This window comes from Hylobates moloch, unplaced genomic scaffold (genome assembly GCF_009828535.3).
Source record: "Hylobates moloch isolate HMO894 unplaced genomic scaffold, HMol_V3 SCAFFOLD_15, whole genome shotgun sequence".
Taxonomy (NCBI): Eukaryota; Metazoa; Chordata; class Mammalia; order Primates; family Hylobatidae; genus Hylobates; species Hylobates moloch.
This window is the reverse complement of record NW_026652290.1, coordinates 97,422,443-97,435,489: the sequence shown is the minus strand read 5'-3', so window position 1 is coordinate 97,435,489 and position 13,047 is coordinate 97,422,443. Positions and strand designations below refer to the sequence as shown.

Sequence of the window (13,047 nt, the reverse complement as noted above, 5' to 3'; positions counted from 1 at the left end):
CTTGGGAGGCTGAGGCAGGAGAATCACTTGAACCTGGGAAGTGGAGGTTGCAGTGAGCCAAGATCGCACCACTGCACTCCAGCCTGGGTGACAGAGTGAGACTCCGTCTCAAATAACAACAATAATACAATGGTTAAGATGACAAATTTTATGTTACGTGCATGTGATTTTACCACAATTTAAATGACAGGATGCAATGATGGGGGGATGTGGGTTGGGATGGGTCATGGGCGACTCTGCAGAGGACCTGATCTAATCTCAAAGCTGTCCCATCACGGGCAGTGGAGGCGTAGACTCCCTGTCGTGGCTCCTGATGATGCGTGGGAAATGAAGTCTCATTTGTGCGATTGCTCCATCCATGCCAGCCGGTCTTGGTCATTCATTCATCAAATAGTTACTGAGCACCTACTGTGTGCCACACAATGCTAGAAACATTCGTAAGCAGAGCAGAGAACCCCACTCTGGTGGAGGTGGTGGTGTAGGCAGGGAGGCAGACAGTGAACACAGGGATAAGTGAGACAGCCTGAGGCCAGGTGGAAGGTGCTTTGAGAACAGAAACAGGAGAAGAGCCTGGACTGGGCACAGGGCTGGTCTGGGTGATTCTGTGGGGAAGGCGGGATTTGTGCGGTTTTAAAGAAAAATAGGGGCCGGGCATGGTGCCTCTCGCCTGTAATCCTAGCACTTTGGGAGGCTGAGGCAGGCAGATCACTTGAAGTCAGGAGTTCAAGACCAGCCTGGCTAACATGGTGAAACCCCGTCTCTACTAAAATTACAAAAATTAACTGGGTATGGTGGCACATGCCTGTAGTCCCAGCTACTCTGGAGGCTGAGGCAGGAGAATTCCTTGAACCTGGGAGGCGGATGTTGTAGTGAGCCAAGATTGCACCACTGCACTCCAGCCTGGGTGACAGAGCGAGACGGTGTCTCGGAAAAATAAAAAATAAATAAATAAAAGATGATGAGGGAGCCGAGCAGGTTTCTGGAGGAAAGGCATTCCAGGCAGAGGGCACAGGCCATGGGGCAAGACTGTGCCTGGTGTGTTGGAGGAACAGTGAGGAGGCCAGTGTGGCTGCAGCAGGGTGAGGAGGGGGAGAGAGGGAGGAGGGAAGAGCAGGGAGAGGACGGGGCAGGTCGTGCAGAACCCTATGGGCCTCAGGGAGGACTTGGGCTTTGACTGTGAGGGCAGTGGGAGCCATGGAGGGTTGCGGGCAGAGGAGGAACCAGACTTGCCCCAGGTGCTCACGGACGCCCTCTGGTGGCCCTGGGGAGGACAAACCGTGAGGGCACCGGGAGATCACGGCGAGGGTGATTGCACTGGTTCAGGTGAGTCGTGAGGAGGCTAGACCGTCGCGGTGGAGGCCCTTACAGCAGGGAAAGGCGGCCAGATTCTGGATCTATTTTGAAGGTAGAGCCCAGGGAGGTTTCAGATGGACCAGATGTGGGTGGTGAGACACACGGTGGGGTCCAGGGTGACTCCCCAAGGATTTTGGCCTTGCAGGATGGAACTGCCCTCGACTGAGCCAGGGGGCATGGCAAGGGCCGCCTGCGGGCGGGAGGGACGCCCAGGAGGGTCGGGGTCCCAAAGGCACTAAAAGGATGGTGCTGTTTCTGGGCACGTGTGTGTGTTGCGGGTGGGGGGATGTAATTTAAAAGCCTAATGCGAGTGTGTCCGTCAGAGACAGGGGTGAGGCTGCGAGTGTAGACCCCATATTCTAGACATTTTGCTCCAGAGGGGCAGAAAACCAGGCAGGAGCTGGAGGAGTGCTAGAGTCCCGGAGGTGATGTTTGTGGGGCGTCCGGTAGAATGGGAGGATGGGTCTGGCAGGATTGGGGGTGCACGAGGGAGACTGCCCTCGAGTAAAGCCGGGAACTTGCCGCCCAGGTTGGGGAGGGGTCTGGCATGAGCCGGCGCCGGCTGCGCGATACCAGAGGCCTACCATCCCCTACCCCGGGGCGGGCAGCAGGCGAAGCCCCAGGGCTCAGCAGGTGTGTAGGAGTGGCCTGCCCGGCCCCATCCCAGCCCTGCCGGCCTCCAGGCTCTGGGAAGCGCTGGGGTCCAGAGTGGTTTTTTCCTGGGGAGGGCTTCAAAGCTTTCATCGGCCCCTCTTCCCAATTCCCACTAGGAGAGCTGGCATACAGTAGGCGCTCAATACAGGAGCACAGGAGCCTGGGAGGCGGCCGGAGGACCCTCCGTGGAGGAGCCTGTCCCGCGCCTGCGAGCAGCCCCGGGGGCGCAGGCTCCCCCATCCCCTGCGGCACCGGAAGGGGCGGGCGGCGGACGCCCCCGGGCGCCGTGTCACCATGCCTCTGTTGCCAGGCAACGAGGCGGGCGGGAAGCTGGGCGGGGGGCGCAGCTGCGCCAGGCGTGGGTGACACCCGGCGGGCGCAGCGCGCACTGCTGCAGGCAGCCCCCTCCGCAGGGCTTAGGGCTAGGGGCAGGGCATTTTGTGTCTCAGCCAGAGGGGCCTTCTGGCCAAGACCCTCTTCACTAGCCCGCTGCCTCAGTTTCTCAAGGTAGATGAACTTGGGACCACACTCGTGGGTGGGACAGAGGGGTTCAGAGCGTGCCCACAGGCTGGGGACTGCCACGGGAGAGACCACACACACGCTGGAGTAGGGTTTAAAAAGGGGCTTGTTTTAATTAATTAAATACAAGGATGAGGCCAGGCAGGGTGGGGGAGGGGCGCCACCCATGGAAAGCACACGCCCCTTGGGGCCACCTCCCCTGCAAACGGCTGGAACCAGGTCCCTCCCAGTGATCAGCGACTCCTGGGAGAGTGGAGGGGTGGTAGCAGGTCTCTCCAAGCCCCTGGACACTGGAGAGGGGCCCAGTTAGAGAGTTCTGGAACCCACAGCCCTACCCGCCCCTGCTCCAGACAGGCCCCTGCCAGGGCTGGGGCCAACCAAGACTCACAAAGGAAAACGGGGCCCCAGTCCCCCACCCACCCCCACAGACTAAGGCATCTCACTAGCGCTGCCAGAAGAGGGTTTGAGGCTAGGGACAGAGAACACAGAGAGCAGAGGGCTGGACGGGGCAGAGCCTCCGAGCCCAGCTCCAGAAGGGCGTCCCCTGCCTCCCTCCCCCCAGGATCCCAGGCACCCATCCCTGGATCCTGCCAGGTCGGGGCTGGGTCCAGGTGCACACCAGTGCCATCTAAAGCCCCCCTGTCCCCACGCGAGAGGCAGGACGGTTCTGGAACAAAAGGGAGTACCAAAAACCTCCTGCAGCCAACAGTGGGAGGATCCACCTTTCTGGGTCTGACATGGAACCTGGGACCCTTCTCATTCCAGGCTGGGGGTCCTCAATACCCCCCAAGAGAAAATGCAACCCAGGCCACAGCAGGATGACCCCTGGCAAGGACACAAAGGTGGCCCCCAAGGGACAAGTCCCCACCCCACCCAAGTTCAGCTCAGAGACCCCCCCATACACACTCACACCCCCTGAGGATGCCGGACCACCCAACAGGGGCCCAGAAAAAAAGAATCCGTGCCTGAAAAAATATTCTACCCGGTGCAAAAAAAACGAGCTACCCCAGGAGGCTGCACAGCCAGCCCTCTGCTTCCAGTCCACGAGGCAAGACCTCGACCACGGGCCAGGGCCCACCTCTTCCAAGCACCCAGGAGAAGGAGGGGAGGCCGGGGAAGCAGGGCCGGGCCAGGTTGCAGCCCAGGCCCGGAAGAGCCTGCAACCCCGGCGGGCATGAGCTCTACGGCCCCACCTGCAGGCCAGGGAGGGCAGCGCAGCCCAACAGCCGCAGGCGTCGCTAAGGGAAGAGTTGATTGTCACGTGATACCGCAAAGGCCAAAGTCAGCAAGGCAGGGACTGGAGGGCCAGGACCGGTGCCAGCCTCCCCTGCAGCCTCTCTCACCCACCCACCCAGAGAGGGGGAGCTAGGGCACCCACACCCGAGGACAGAGGAAAATAAATAAGCCAGCATTCCCTTCTGACCCCGATATCCGCCTCCCACCTCCCGATCCCACTGAGTCGAATGTTCTTTGGAAGAACCCAGAGGTCCCCTCCCTCCCCATCCCAGGTCTCAGAAGCAACACCTGGAACCCCTCCGGGCATCCTAACGCCGCCCCGCTCCTGGCTCTACTCCCGAGGTCTGGGGGGCCGGGCAGCCCCTACCGTGGGCAGAACCTGTGGACACCTGAGATTGAGTACCCGAATGGGGGGCGGCTGGGCTGCACCCCCGTTTCCCTGAACTTCTCCCATGGCTTTCGGTGGGGTGGGGTGGGGAGAGGCAGGGGCCATGTCAACCCCCGACTCCTCTATGGCTGTCTGCACACTTCATCCCAACCTGCAGGGATGGGGCAGGGGGTGCCTTCCCCGGGCCAGCTCCCAGAAGTCCACTCCACCCCCCCAAACCCCACCCCAGGAGTGGGGCAGCAAGGGGTGGTGGAGAGGAGAGGGGAGGGGAGGACCTCCTAGCTGCCCTGGGGGGCCCCGTTGCACAGATGGGAAGAAAGTTAGTATCATGGCTATTTACAGATACAAGCCCCCGTCACCCATCCTGAGAGCCACCTCTGAGGTCAGGCAGACCCAGGTCCAGTCTCAGGCCCCCTCCTCACTCTCTGGAGGGGGGCAGGGGCGTCTTCAGGGTTTGCCCATGGCTGGAAGGGGCCCAGGCTCCCCGTGGGTCCTCACTACACCCCTAGATGGCAGAAGCATCCTGACGGTCAGGGTGGGCTGCACGAGGGCCCTACAGGCCTGCGGGGGCTGGGCTGGGAGCGGGGCTGGGCGCAGGGCTCCCAGCCAGGCTGCAGGGCAGCGAGTCGCTGGGGGAGGTACTGCGGCCACCAGGGCGCCGGAGCAGGTCTGGGTGGAAGCCGGGGTGGCGGCGGGCGTGCTTGGCCAGGTGGTCACTGCGAGTGAAGCGCTTGGAACACAGAGGGCAGGAGAAGCGCTTCTCGCCCGTGTGCGTCCGGTGGTGGCGGGCCAGCTCGTCGGAGCGGGCGAACTTCTTGTCACAGCCCTGCCAGTCACAAGCAAAAGGGCGTTCCCCTGGACAGAGACAGAAACAGCGGTCAGCGGGGCGGGGGGGCAGATGACAGACACATTCCAGCAAATCCCAAAGGGTGGCGGGCATTTGTACCGTTTTAGAGGCTGAGTTCTGAGTGTGAATTTAAAACATGGAAAAGCACAAAGAATACAACCCTTACCCACCCTCTGGTGGCCCCACACGAGACCCTAATAAATAATCCTCTTATTTCCTACCAGCTCTTAGAAAGGACTCTCCGACGAGCCCAGAATCTGTTAACCATAAGTAACCCCCACAGACCCCCAAGGCTAAAGCTCCCCAGGCCCTCGCAGCCTCTGGCCCCAGGCGGGACCCTGGCAGGGATTAGCAAAGGACAGACACTGGGAGCAGTGTCTGTCCCAGGCACAGGCGCGCTCAGAAGGCATGCTCGGCTTTCGGAGCACAAGGGTCAGGCTGTCCCTGCCCCTCCCGAGGAGCACTGGGGCCTCTCGTCTGCGCATGGTCCCCTCCTTTTCCAAATGACCACCTGGGATGCAAAGGCTGGGTTAAGGGGGTACAATCATGGCAACTTCCCTAACCCTCCTGGCCCCTCCACGAGCAGGGGGACATGGGAGGAACCCGCAGGCACAGTCAGTCTGGGCCCCGATCTCGCGGTGTGGTTAGATGGAAGACAGGCAGGAAAGCTCACAGGGAGGGGAGGGGGCGGGGTCTCCCGGGAAGGGGCGGGGCCCGACGGGCTGTACTCGCCCCGCCCCCGCGGGACAGATGGCGCTGGGCAGGGGCGGGCCACCACCCGGCCACTTCCTCCACAGTCCCCTCCCACCGCCAAGGCCGGGCCTCGCCCATCCTGCCCCTAACCAGCAGTCGCCATCCGAGCTTGCCTGTGCGCCTCCACTCGGTGTGGGTCTTTGCTCTAGAACTGTGCCGCCCGACCCCCTTCCTTTAGCCGGGGTCTCACGCCCACAGCATGTGGCATCTCGATGTCAGCGTCTCCCTAGCAGATAGGGGTCTTCAACGACTGGGGAGGGGCAGGTCAGTCCACCTCCACCCAGGGCCCGGAGCAGGTCAAAGGGCCCTGCATCCCCGAAGTTCCCAACCTTTCGGGCCCTGCACCAGGTACCCGGGACTCTGGCGTTCCCGGACGTTATTCCCGTGACACCCCAGGGTTTTACAGGGCGGGTTGTGTGGATGGAGACTGGATGCGCGTGCCCCTCGTGGCACTGACTGGAGCCCTGAGTAGCAAGAGAGACGTCAGAACCAACTCCCCTGAGTGACCTCAAAGCCTATTCTCAAGGAAGCCACAGCAGGGCCAGGGCGGCCAGGAGGGTGGTCACCCGGTGGGTTACAAACTGGGCGGCCCACACCCAGCACTGGAGGTTGCTCTGGCCCTAGGAGCACTCCCACCAGTCAGTGAAGAACTGCAGACAGCCAGGGGCCTGGAAGGACCCACAGCAGGGACCATGGGGAGGGATACACAGCCGGCGGGAGGGGCACGGCCATGCTCGGGGTGACCCGGTGACATCTCTGCTCTAAGATCAGGGGCTGCCCTGGGGAGCCCAGCTGAGGAGGGGGAGGGGAAGGTGGAGGGGTCTGCCCGCTGAGGGGCACCAGCGATCACCGGTGACCCAGGGTGGAAGAAAAAACCTTCCCTTCTCCTCATCTCATCCTTCCTCCCTGCCACACCCCCACACCCTCATCAAAACAAGACCGCAGACAGAGACCAGCAGCCCCTCCCCAAGAGGTTGTGAATCCAGGCAGCTGGAGAGGGGGAGAGACTAACTGTCACCAAGACCAAGAGTAGCCTCAAATCCCTGGGGCTGCCTGCGCCACACCCCAAGTCTCCCCCAAGCAACCCAGGATGCAGCTGGGGTCGGGGGTCCCCCCAGCTGGGGGCCGTCTACAACCCAAGCAAGAGGCGCAAGGCAGCCCTGGAAAGGACCCCACTCCCATCTCAACCACTGGGCCCTGACAGCTCCCAAGGGCCTCAGTCTGGGGAGGGGGTCTGGCTGTGGGAGCGCGGCCGGAGCAGACCACGGGATTGCGGCGCGCGCCCCTCCAGGGAACATGCCGCCGTGTCGCCATCTTGCACGGCACAGGCGGGGAGGCGGCAGGAGGGAAGGGGGAACATCCCACGGCTGGGTGCCGCACAGTCAGTTGGTTCACTTCCCCTTTCAGGGCGGCGGGGCTGGTCCCCACGCCCTCTCCCCTAGTTCCACTTTGCAAGGAGGAGCAGGTTGCCAGGGGGCCGAGCGGGGCAGGGGCGCGCAGCCGCTGGGAACACAGCTGCCGCACGTAGCTCGGCGGCGGCGGCGGCGGCGGGGACATCCGCAGCCCCAGCCGGCCCCGCTCACGTGGGCCCACTCCCGCCGGGGCCAGGGGGCCCGGGCCAGGGTCGCCTCGCTGGCCTGGGTGCCTGCCAGCCCCGCCCCGCGCTCGGAGACTGGGGCGCGCACATGCGCACGTGGGTGGCGGGGCAGGGGTTGCACGGGCTACCCACCCCCGCTGCTCTGGGCGCCAGGCCCTGCCACTCACACAAACCGCTCGCAGAGAAGAGGGTGGGGTGAACTTGTGGGGGCCCAGAGTGCGCTGGCTCCTAGCCGGCCGGGCCCCCAGGTGCACAGCCACCCAGCTGCTCGGCGCTACCTGGCCGCGACGCAGCGCCCGGAGGATGCGGTGGGTGGGGACGACGCGGGAGGGCAGTGTGGGCGGGGCCGCGGTGGACTTGACCCTCTGACTCAGGCTGGGCCCGGGTGAGCTCAGGACAGCCTCGGAAACAGCCAGGCTCAGAAAAATGGAGTCCAGGAAGTCCTGGAAACCTGGCCCGGCCCCGTCTGAGCCCGCACAGGAGGGGCCTGGAGACTGGACTGCAGGACTGTGCCAAGGGCCCTGGTTCCGACAGGGAAGCCTCACCTCCTGAGCTTGTCTGGGGGGCCTTGGGGTGGGGAGGGGGGCTGTGGCTGGCCGCCTGCCGGGGCACTCACGTCCACCTAACAGGTGGGGTCGGGTCTGTAGGGGAGGGCACAGGTGGGGAAGACCAGCCCCAGCCGCAAAGCAAGCATCCCAGGACAGCCAGGAAGGGCTGGGGTTGGGGAGGCCTCTTACCCACCCAGGGAGGGCAGGAGCTCCTGAAGTGATCCTTGAGCAGGTTCTATAGAACCTATAGGCAGCTGCTTCTGGGAGCTGCTGCAGAAAGGGAGGAACACTGGTGGTGAGGCCCTGCCAGCCTGGGGGTGGGGTCTCGAATACTATCTGGGCCATAGCAACCCCCACACCCACTCTGCCCCCAGCTCCCCTGACTTCCGAAAGCCAAAGCTTCCTTCCTCCCCCATCCCCACTCCTCCAGGAGACTTCCCTTTTCCAAACCCTCTGCTGTTCCCGCCAAACACGCAGGCATGCATACCTGCCCTTGTGTCAATCCCGTACCTCCCCACGTGCCACCTGCCAGCCAAATCCCATCGCCTTCGGGATCTGTCCAGACCTCACCCTGCCCCTCCCAGCTCACGCCTGGACTAGTGCAGTAGTCTAGCAGCTCCCGCCTGGGCCACCCAGACTGCCTTTGGCTTTCCTGAGTTCTACCCTGGCCTAGGGTCAAAACTGATGGCTGATCCCGCCCAGAGCTTCTCTGAGCAGCAGTGCCCCTCACAGTGGCCTGGTGCCCCCCAAGCACCCTTGGTCAGCTTCTCTGTCCTTGTACCAGGCTTCCAAAAACGCGTGCATCTTGTGGGTATAATACCTGCACCCCTGCACTCCAATGGAAGCTGAAGGCAGGCACTTCATTGACGGCTGGGTCCCCAGCAATGCCCAGCACAGGCCTGGTATAGCAGGTGCTTAATGCATATCTGTGGAACGGGAGAATGCAGGCCTAGGGGATCAGGCTCTGGCTCCAACAAGAGCAAGGGCAGATAACTGCTCAGCATTTTGAATACTCCTGTCCTCCCCACCCCGCCGCCGAACTATCACTACTCCCTTCTACATAAAAGGAGGCCCACCTGAGGCCCAACCCAGGCCAGGACCTCCTGACCTCCTGCACCAGACTCTGGGCACCTGGGGTTTGGCAGGGAGGACAGCCCCCTCAAGGACCCTGGTGCCTGTGTAACCTCTGTTCCAGAAATGGTCTAAGCCAGGGCCAGGACGGTGCCCCCGCCCCCACAACTCGCCCTGCTGGTATCATCTGCCTCCTCCCCACCGATCTGGGCTGCTTTTATCAGAGAGCCTGGGTGGGGGGGTGGTTATCACCCCCCACAACCCTGGGGGAGCCCTCCCCATCCCACTAGCTGGGGCACCTGCAGGCAGTTCCAGCTGCTCTCTGCACTCTGCAGGCTAGAGAGGCGGTGAGTGGGGGAGGGCAGTCCCTGGCCCCCTACCCCCCACCCCTGTGGCCTGGCACTGCCCCACTCCAGCCCTCCCCAGATAAGCTGCCAGTTCTCCCAAGCTCTGCCCACCAGCACTGCCATCCCAACCCTACAGGAGCGCATAGTTCTGCCTGGGGGTGGAGGGGAGAATGAGGTGGGGCATGGCTGCTTCCCCCTCTGGGCCTCAGTTTCCCCACCCACCTGTCCTCCTGGGGCCCTCTTCAGCAAGGGATCAGAAACCTGGCAGGCACTCAGACACTCCTCTGCACACCTCGTCCTGAGGAGTCTCCCTCCAACCCAGTGCACAGACCAGCACGCCTGGCTGCCTCCCACATCTCGTCCTGCCCTCCTCAACCCCTCTCTGATCCTAATCCCTTCTCCATAAACGGATTTGCCTCTGCAAAACCCAGCCTGCCTCACTGCCGCCCCCAGCGTCCCCACCCTCGGGATTAAGTACAGGGATTCACCTTGCTGAAGTGCCCCCTCCCCACCTCAAGTCCCTACATCCACAGCAGACCCCAGAGCCAGCACGCCCTTCCTCTCCCATTCCCTGCCCCACCCAGCCCAGTGGGCCTCAGGCTGCCTCCTCCAGGAAGCGCTTTCCGTCATCACTAGCATCCCTGTTGCCACCCCCCACCCCGCCCCCCGCCACCACGGACATAGTTCCCTAAGTCCTGGGGCGCAGGGACTAGGATGCTCGGCGCTGGCCTGCAGCAGGGGCTCACCAAGACCTCTCAGATGCAAATAAACGGGACTTCAGAGTGGGATACAACTGGAGCTGACCCTGCAGCCCCCTGGGGGGGCACCTGACAAGGTCTGGGGACATTTGTGATTGTCACGACTGGGGAGGGGGTGCTCCTGGCATGGAGTGGTAGAGGCTGGGGACACTGCATAGCCCCCTGCAGTGCCCAGCACAGCCCCTCCCCAGAAAACCATCAGGCCCCAAATGTCTCAGTAAGTGCGGAGGGGAGAAGTCGGGGGTGAGAAGACCCCTTCCAGGTCTGAGCCCCTCTCCTGGGGAGGGCCTCGGCCAACCCTCAGGAGGCGCCGGCTGACAGTGTGCCGGGCACTGGCAAGCCGGGGGCGGGGGGGGCCCCCTCCGGGGATGCAGGGGGTTTGGAGAGCAGGGAGCCGACAGCCAGCCTCTCCTCCCGCCCCCGCCCCAACTCGCTGGCTCGCTCACTCTCCGTAACCATAGCAACGGCGTCAACATCACCCACAGCTTCCAAAGTCCTTCCCCGCCCCACGCAGGGGAGAGAGAGCTGAGAGCCGGCCGGGCTAGGATAGGGGCTGTGGGCCAGACCCAGGGGATGGGAGGTGCAGCCCTGCCGCCTGCTGCCCCCATGAAGAACATCCCACTGCTCCCCTGGCCTCTCCGCTCCCAGGGCCAAATGTGGCCGAAATCATGGGAGCACCACGCTTTGCACAGGTGGGGCTCCTCCAGTGTGCCTCAGTTGGTTTATCTGTAAAAATGGGGCCAGGCCACGACTGGTGTTCCAGTTCCTCCTTTACAGAGGAGAAGCACCCCAGGCAGGGGTGGGTGGGGGCGGAATCGTTCTCAGTGGCCCCCGGGACAGCCCTGCGGCCGCCGGTGACTCGGGTTCGTCTGCGGATCTTTCCCAGCCTCCACTCCATTCAGGGACAGCCCTGCAATGGGGCTCCCTCCCAAAAAAACACACGGCCTTCCTGTCCCCCAAAACCAGCTTAACGGCAGCCATTCCCTCCCTCCTCCGGGGGCTGAAAAAACCAGACCACCTTCCACTAAAAGAGGCCGTTTACACAGACCCCTTGGTGGAAGAGGAGCCTGGAAAGCCACAAGTATCCAAACCCTTTGGAAACCGAATCCAAGGTGCCTGGGCCTGGGACTGCCCTCCCAGTCCCCAAATAGTTACTGTAAAGGGGGCTTTGGAATGGGACGTCAGCAGGCTCCCAAGGGGTGGGGGAGAGTGCCAGGAGATCCACCCTGCCCTCCCCCACCGCAGAGGGTAGACGGTGGCGCGTCATCAGCACATCTGCATCCACCCCTGGGGATGCCCGACTGGGCACCCCCAGGCCTCAGTTTCTTACTGCAATCCCGGGATAACAATACCGCCTTCCCAGGACTCCAAACCCATCCCTCCCCTCCCTGCTGGCTTAGGGACCGCTGCCCCAATACCCGGGGGCCTATGGAAGCGCCTCTTGGGTGCCACTCTGGGAGGTGGCCATCACGTCCACTTAACCCAGAAACTCAGAAAACCCAAATGGAGCTCTCGAGCCACGCCATCTGGCAAGCGAAGAATGACCTGGGTAGGCAGGTGGGAGTCGCTTTCCCAACAGGCTCCCACTTCAGCCCCTTGTCTGTTCAGATCGGCCAACTCACCCCCAACAAGCCAGGGCACTCCTGGACCCCTGCCCACCGCCCGGAGAGGCACCTCCCTTTCTGTTCCCAACGCTGCCTCGCCATCTTCACAGACCCCCAATGTCCCTCCCCGCGGAAATACACGGACCCCATTGCCCTCAAAGAGAGGTAACACCCTGGGACCCCTCCGCCGAAGATGTGTGCCTCCTCGCAGAAAACGCAGACCCCACCCAAGTCCTGTCTTGACGCCCTCGGTTCCCGTCTGTGTCTCAAGGTGGGCAGACCCTCCAGGCCCCTGGGACCAGGACAGGGACTGCGCGAGGGGTGAAAAGAGTGGAGAATAGAGAGGGGGCGGCCTGCAGGCTACACACCACCGCCCCCACCCGCCCTCCTGCTCTCCAGCCTCAGGCGTCCCAGCGCGGCTCCCCATACCCCAAGGATGGACCCTCAATTCTTCCACAAGGCATTCGCGGCCCCTGCTCATCTCAGCCCACCACTCTGGACAGCCCACTTCCCTCCGGCCGCTCCACGTGTCCCTACAATCCGAGCCCACGGACCAAGCCCCTCGGAGTGTCCCGCTGCCCAAAGCGGCCCCCGCTACGGCTATGAAATAGAGGCTGCATCGCACTCTTGATAGAGATGAGAAAATTGAGACCCAGATCAGGTAGAGGTCCTCTGTTTGGTGGCAAGGCCAGAATGCCAAGCCCAAGGGCAGCCCCACAGCTTTCCCCCAGCCCCCCACCCTCCCTGGAAGGGACAAGCACCTCTAATGCCCAAACCCCGGCCGGCCATTAAGGCCCACCGTCCCCTGTTCCCCAGTCCAAACTCCCAGTCCAGAAAGTGGAACCCTAGGAGGGGGACGGAGTGAAAAAATATAGCCAGGCCCACCAGGCTCCCGGTTCCCTTCGCCGCCCCGGGGACTGCGCTAGGAGGGGCGTTGGTGTAGCCGGAGCGCTCCCCGCTCCAACCATGAGCACCTTCCCGAATCGCCCGCCAGATAGGGGTGAAAAAACACGCCGGGGAAATACACATAGTGTAGACCCAAGCCCCTCGAGGGTCCTCCTATAAAGTCCCCCGGCCCCAGACTCAGGCCCCAACCCGCGCTCCTAGCCTCGCACTCCCACTCGTTAAAATACAGAGAACGCAGAGAAAACGTGCCGGGCTCCCCCCATCCTGGCCCCACGCCAGGTGCTCTGCCGACCTCTGGGGAGAATCCGCGCGGCCACCCCGGCGGCGGCGACGCAGTTCCTCCTCCATTTTCACAGATAAGGAAACTGAGGCTGGGGGAGGGGGAGGACCCAGAACCCCAGAGCCGGATGCTCCAACCACAGTGCCCACTGCCCAGAGCAGAACGCAAAAGAAAAAAAAAAAAAAA

The 13,047-nt window shown here is 63.0% G+C and overlaps 2 protein-coding genes across 2 annotated transcripts in view; one reads left to right on the top strand and one right to left on the bottom strand.

Moving 5' to 3' along the window:
* ADAT3 (adenosine deaminase tRNA specific 3) overlaps nt 1-13,047 on the top strand; it is a 147,278-nt gene that overhangs the window by 79,771 nt on the left and 54,460 nt on the right. The window lies entirely within an intron of this gene.
* Nucleotides 2,615-13,047, bottom strand: part of KLF16 (KLF transcription factor 16) — a 25,989-nt gene continuing 15,556 nt past the window's right edge. Inside the window, exon 2 of the mRNA XM_032176776.2 lies at nt 2,615-5,005. Coding sequence (XP_032032667.1) covers nt 4,704-5,005 — 302 coding nt within the window. The 3' untranslated portion in view covers nt 2,615-4,703. The remainder of the gene's footprint in view (nt 5,006-13,047) is intronic.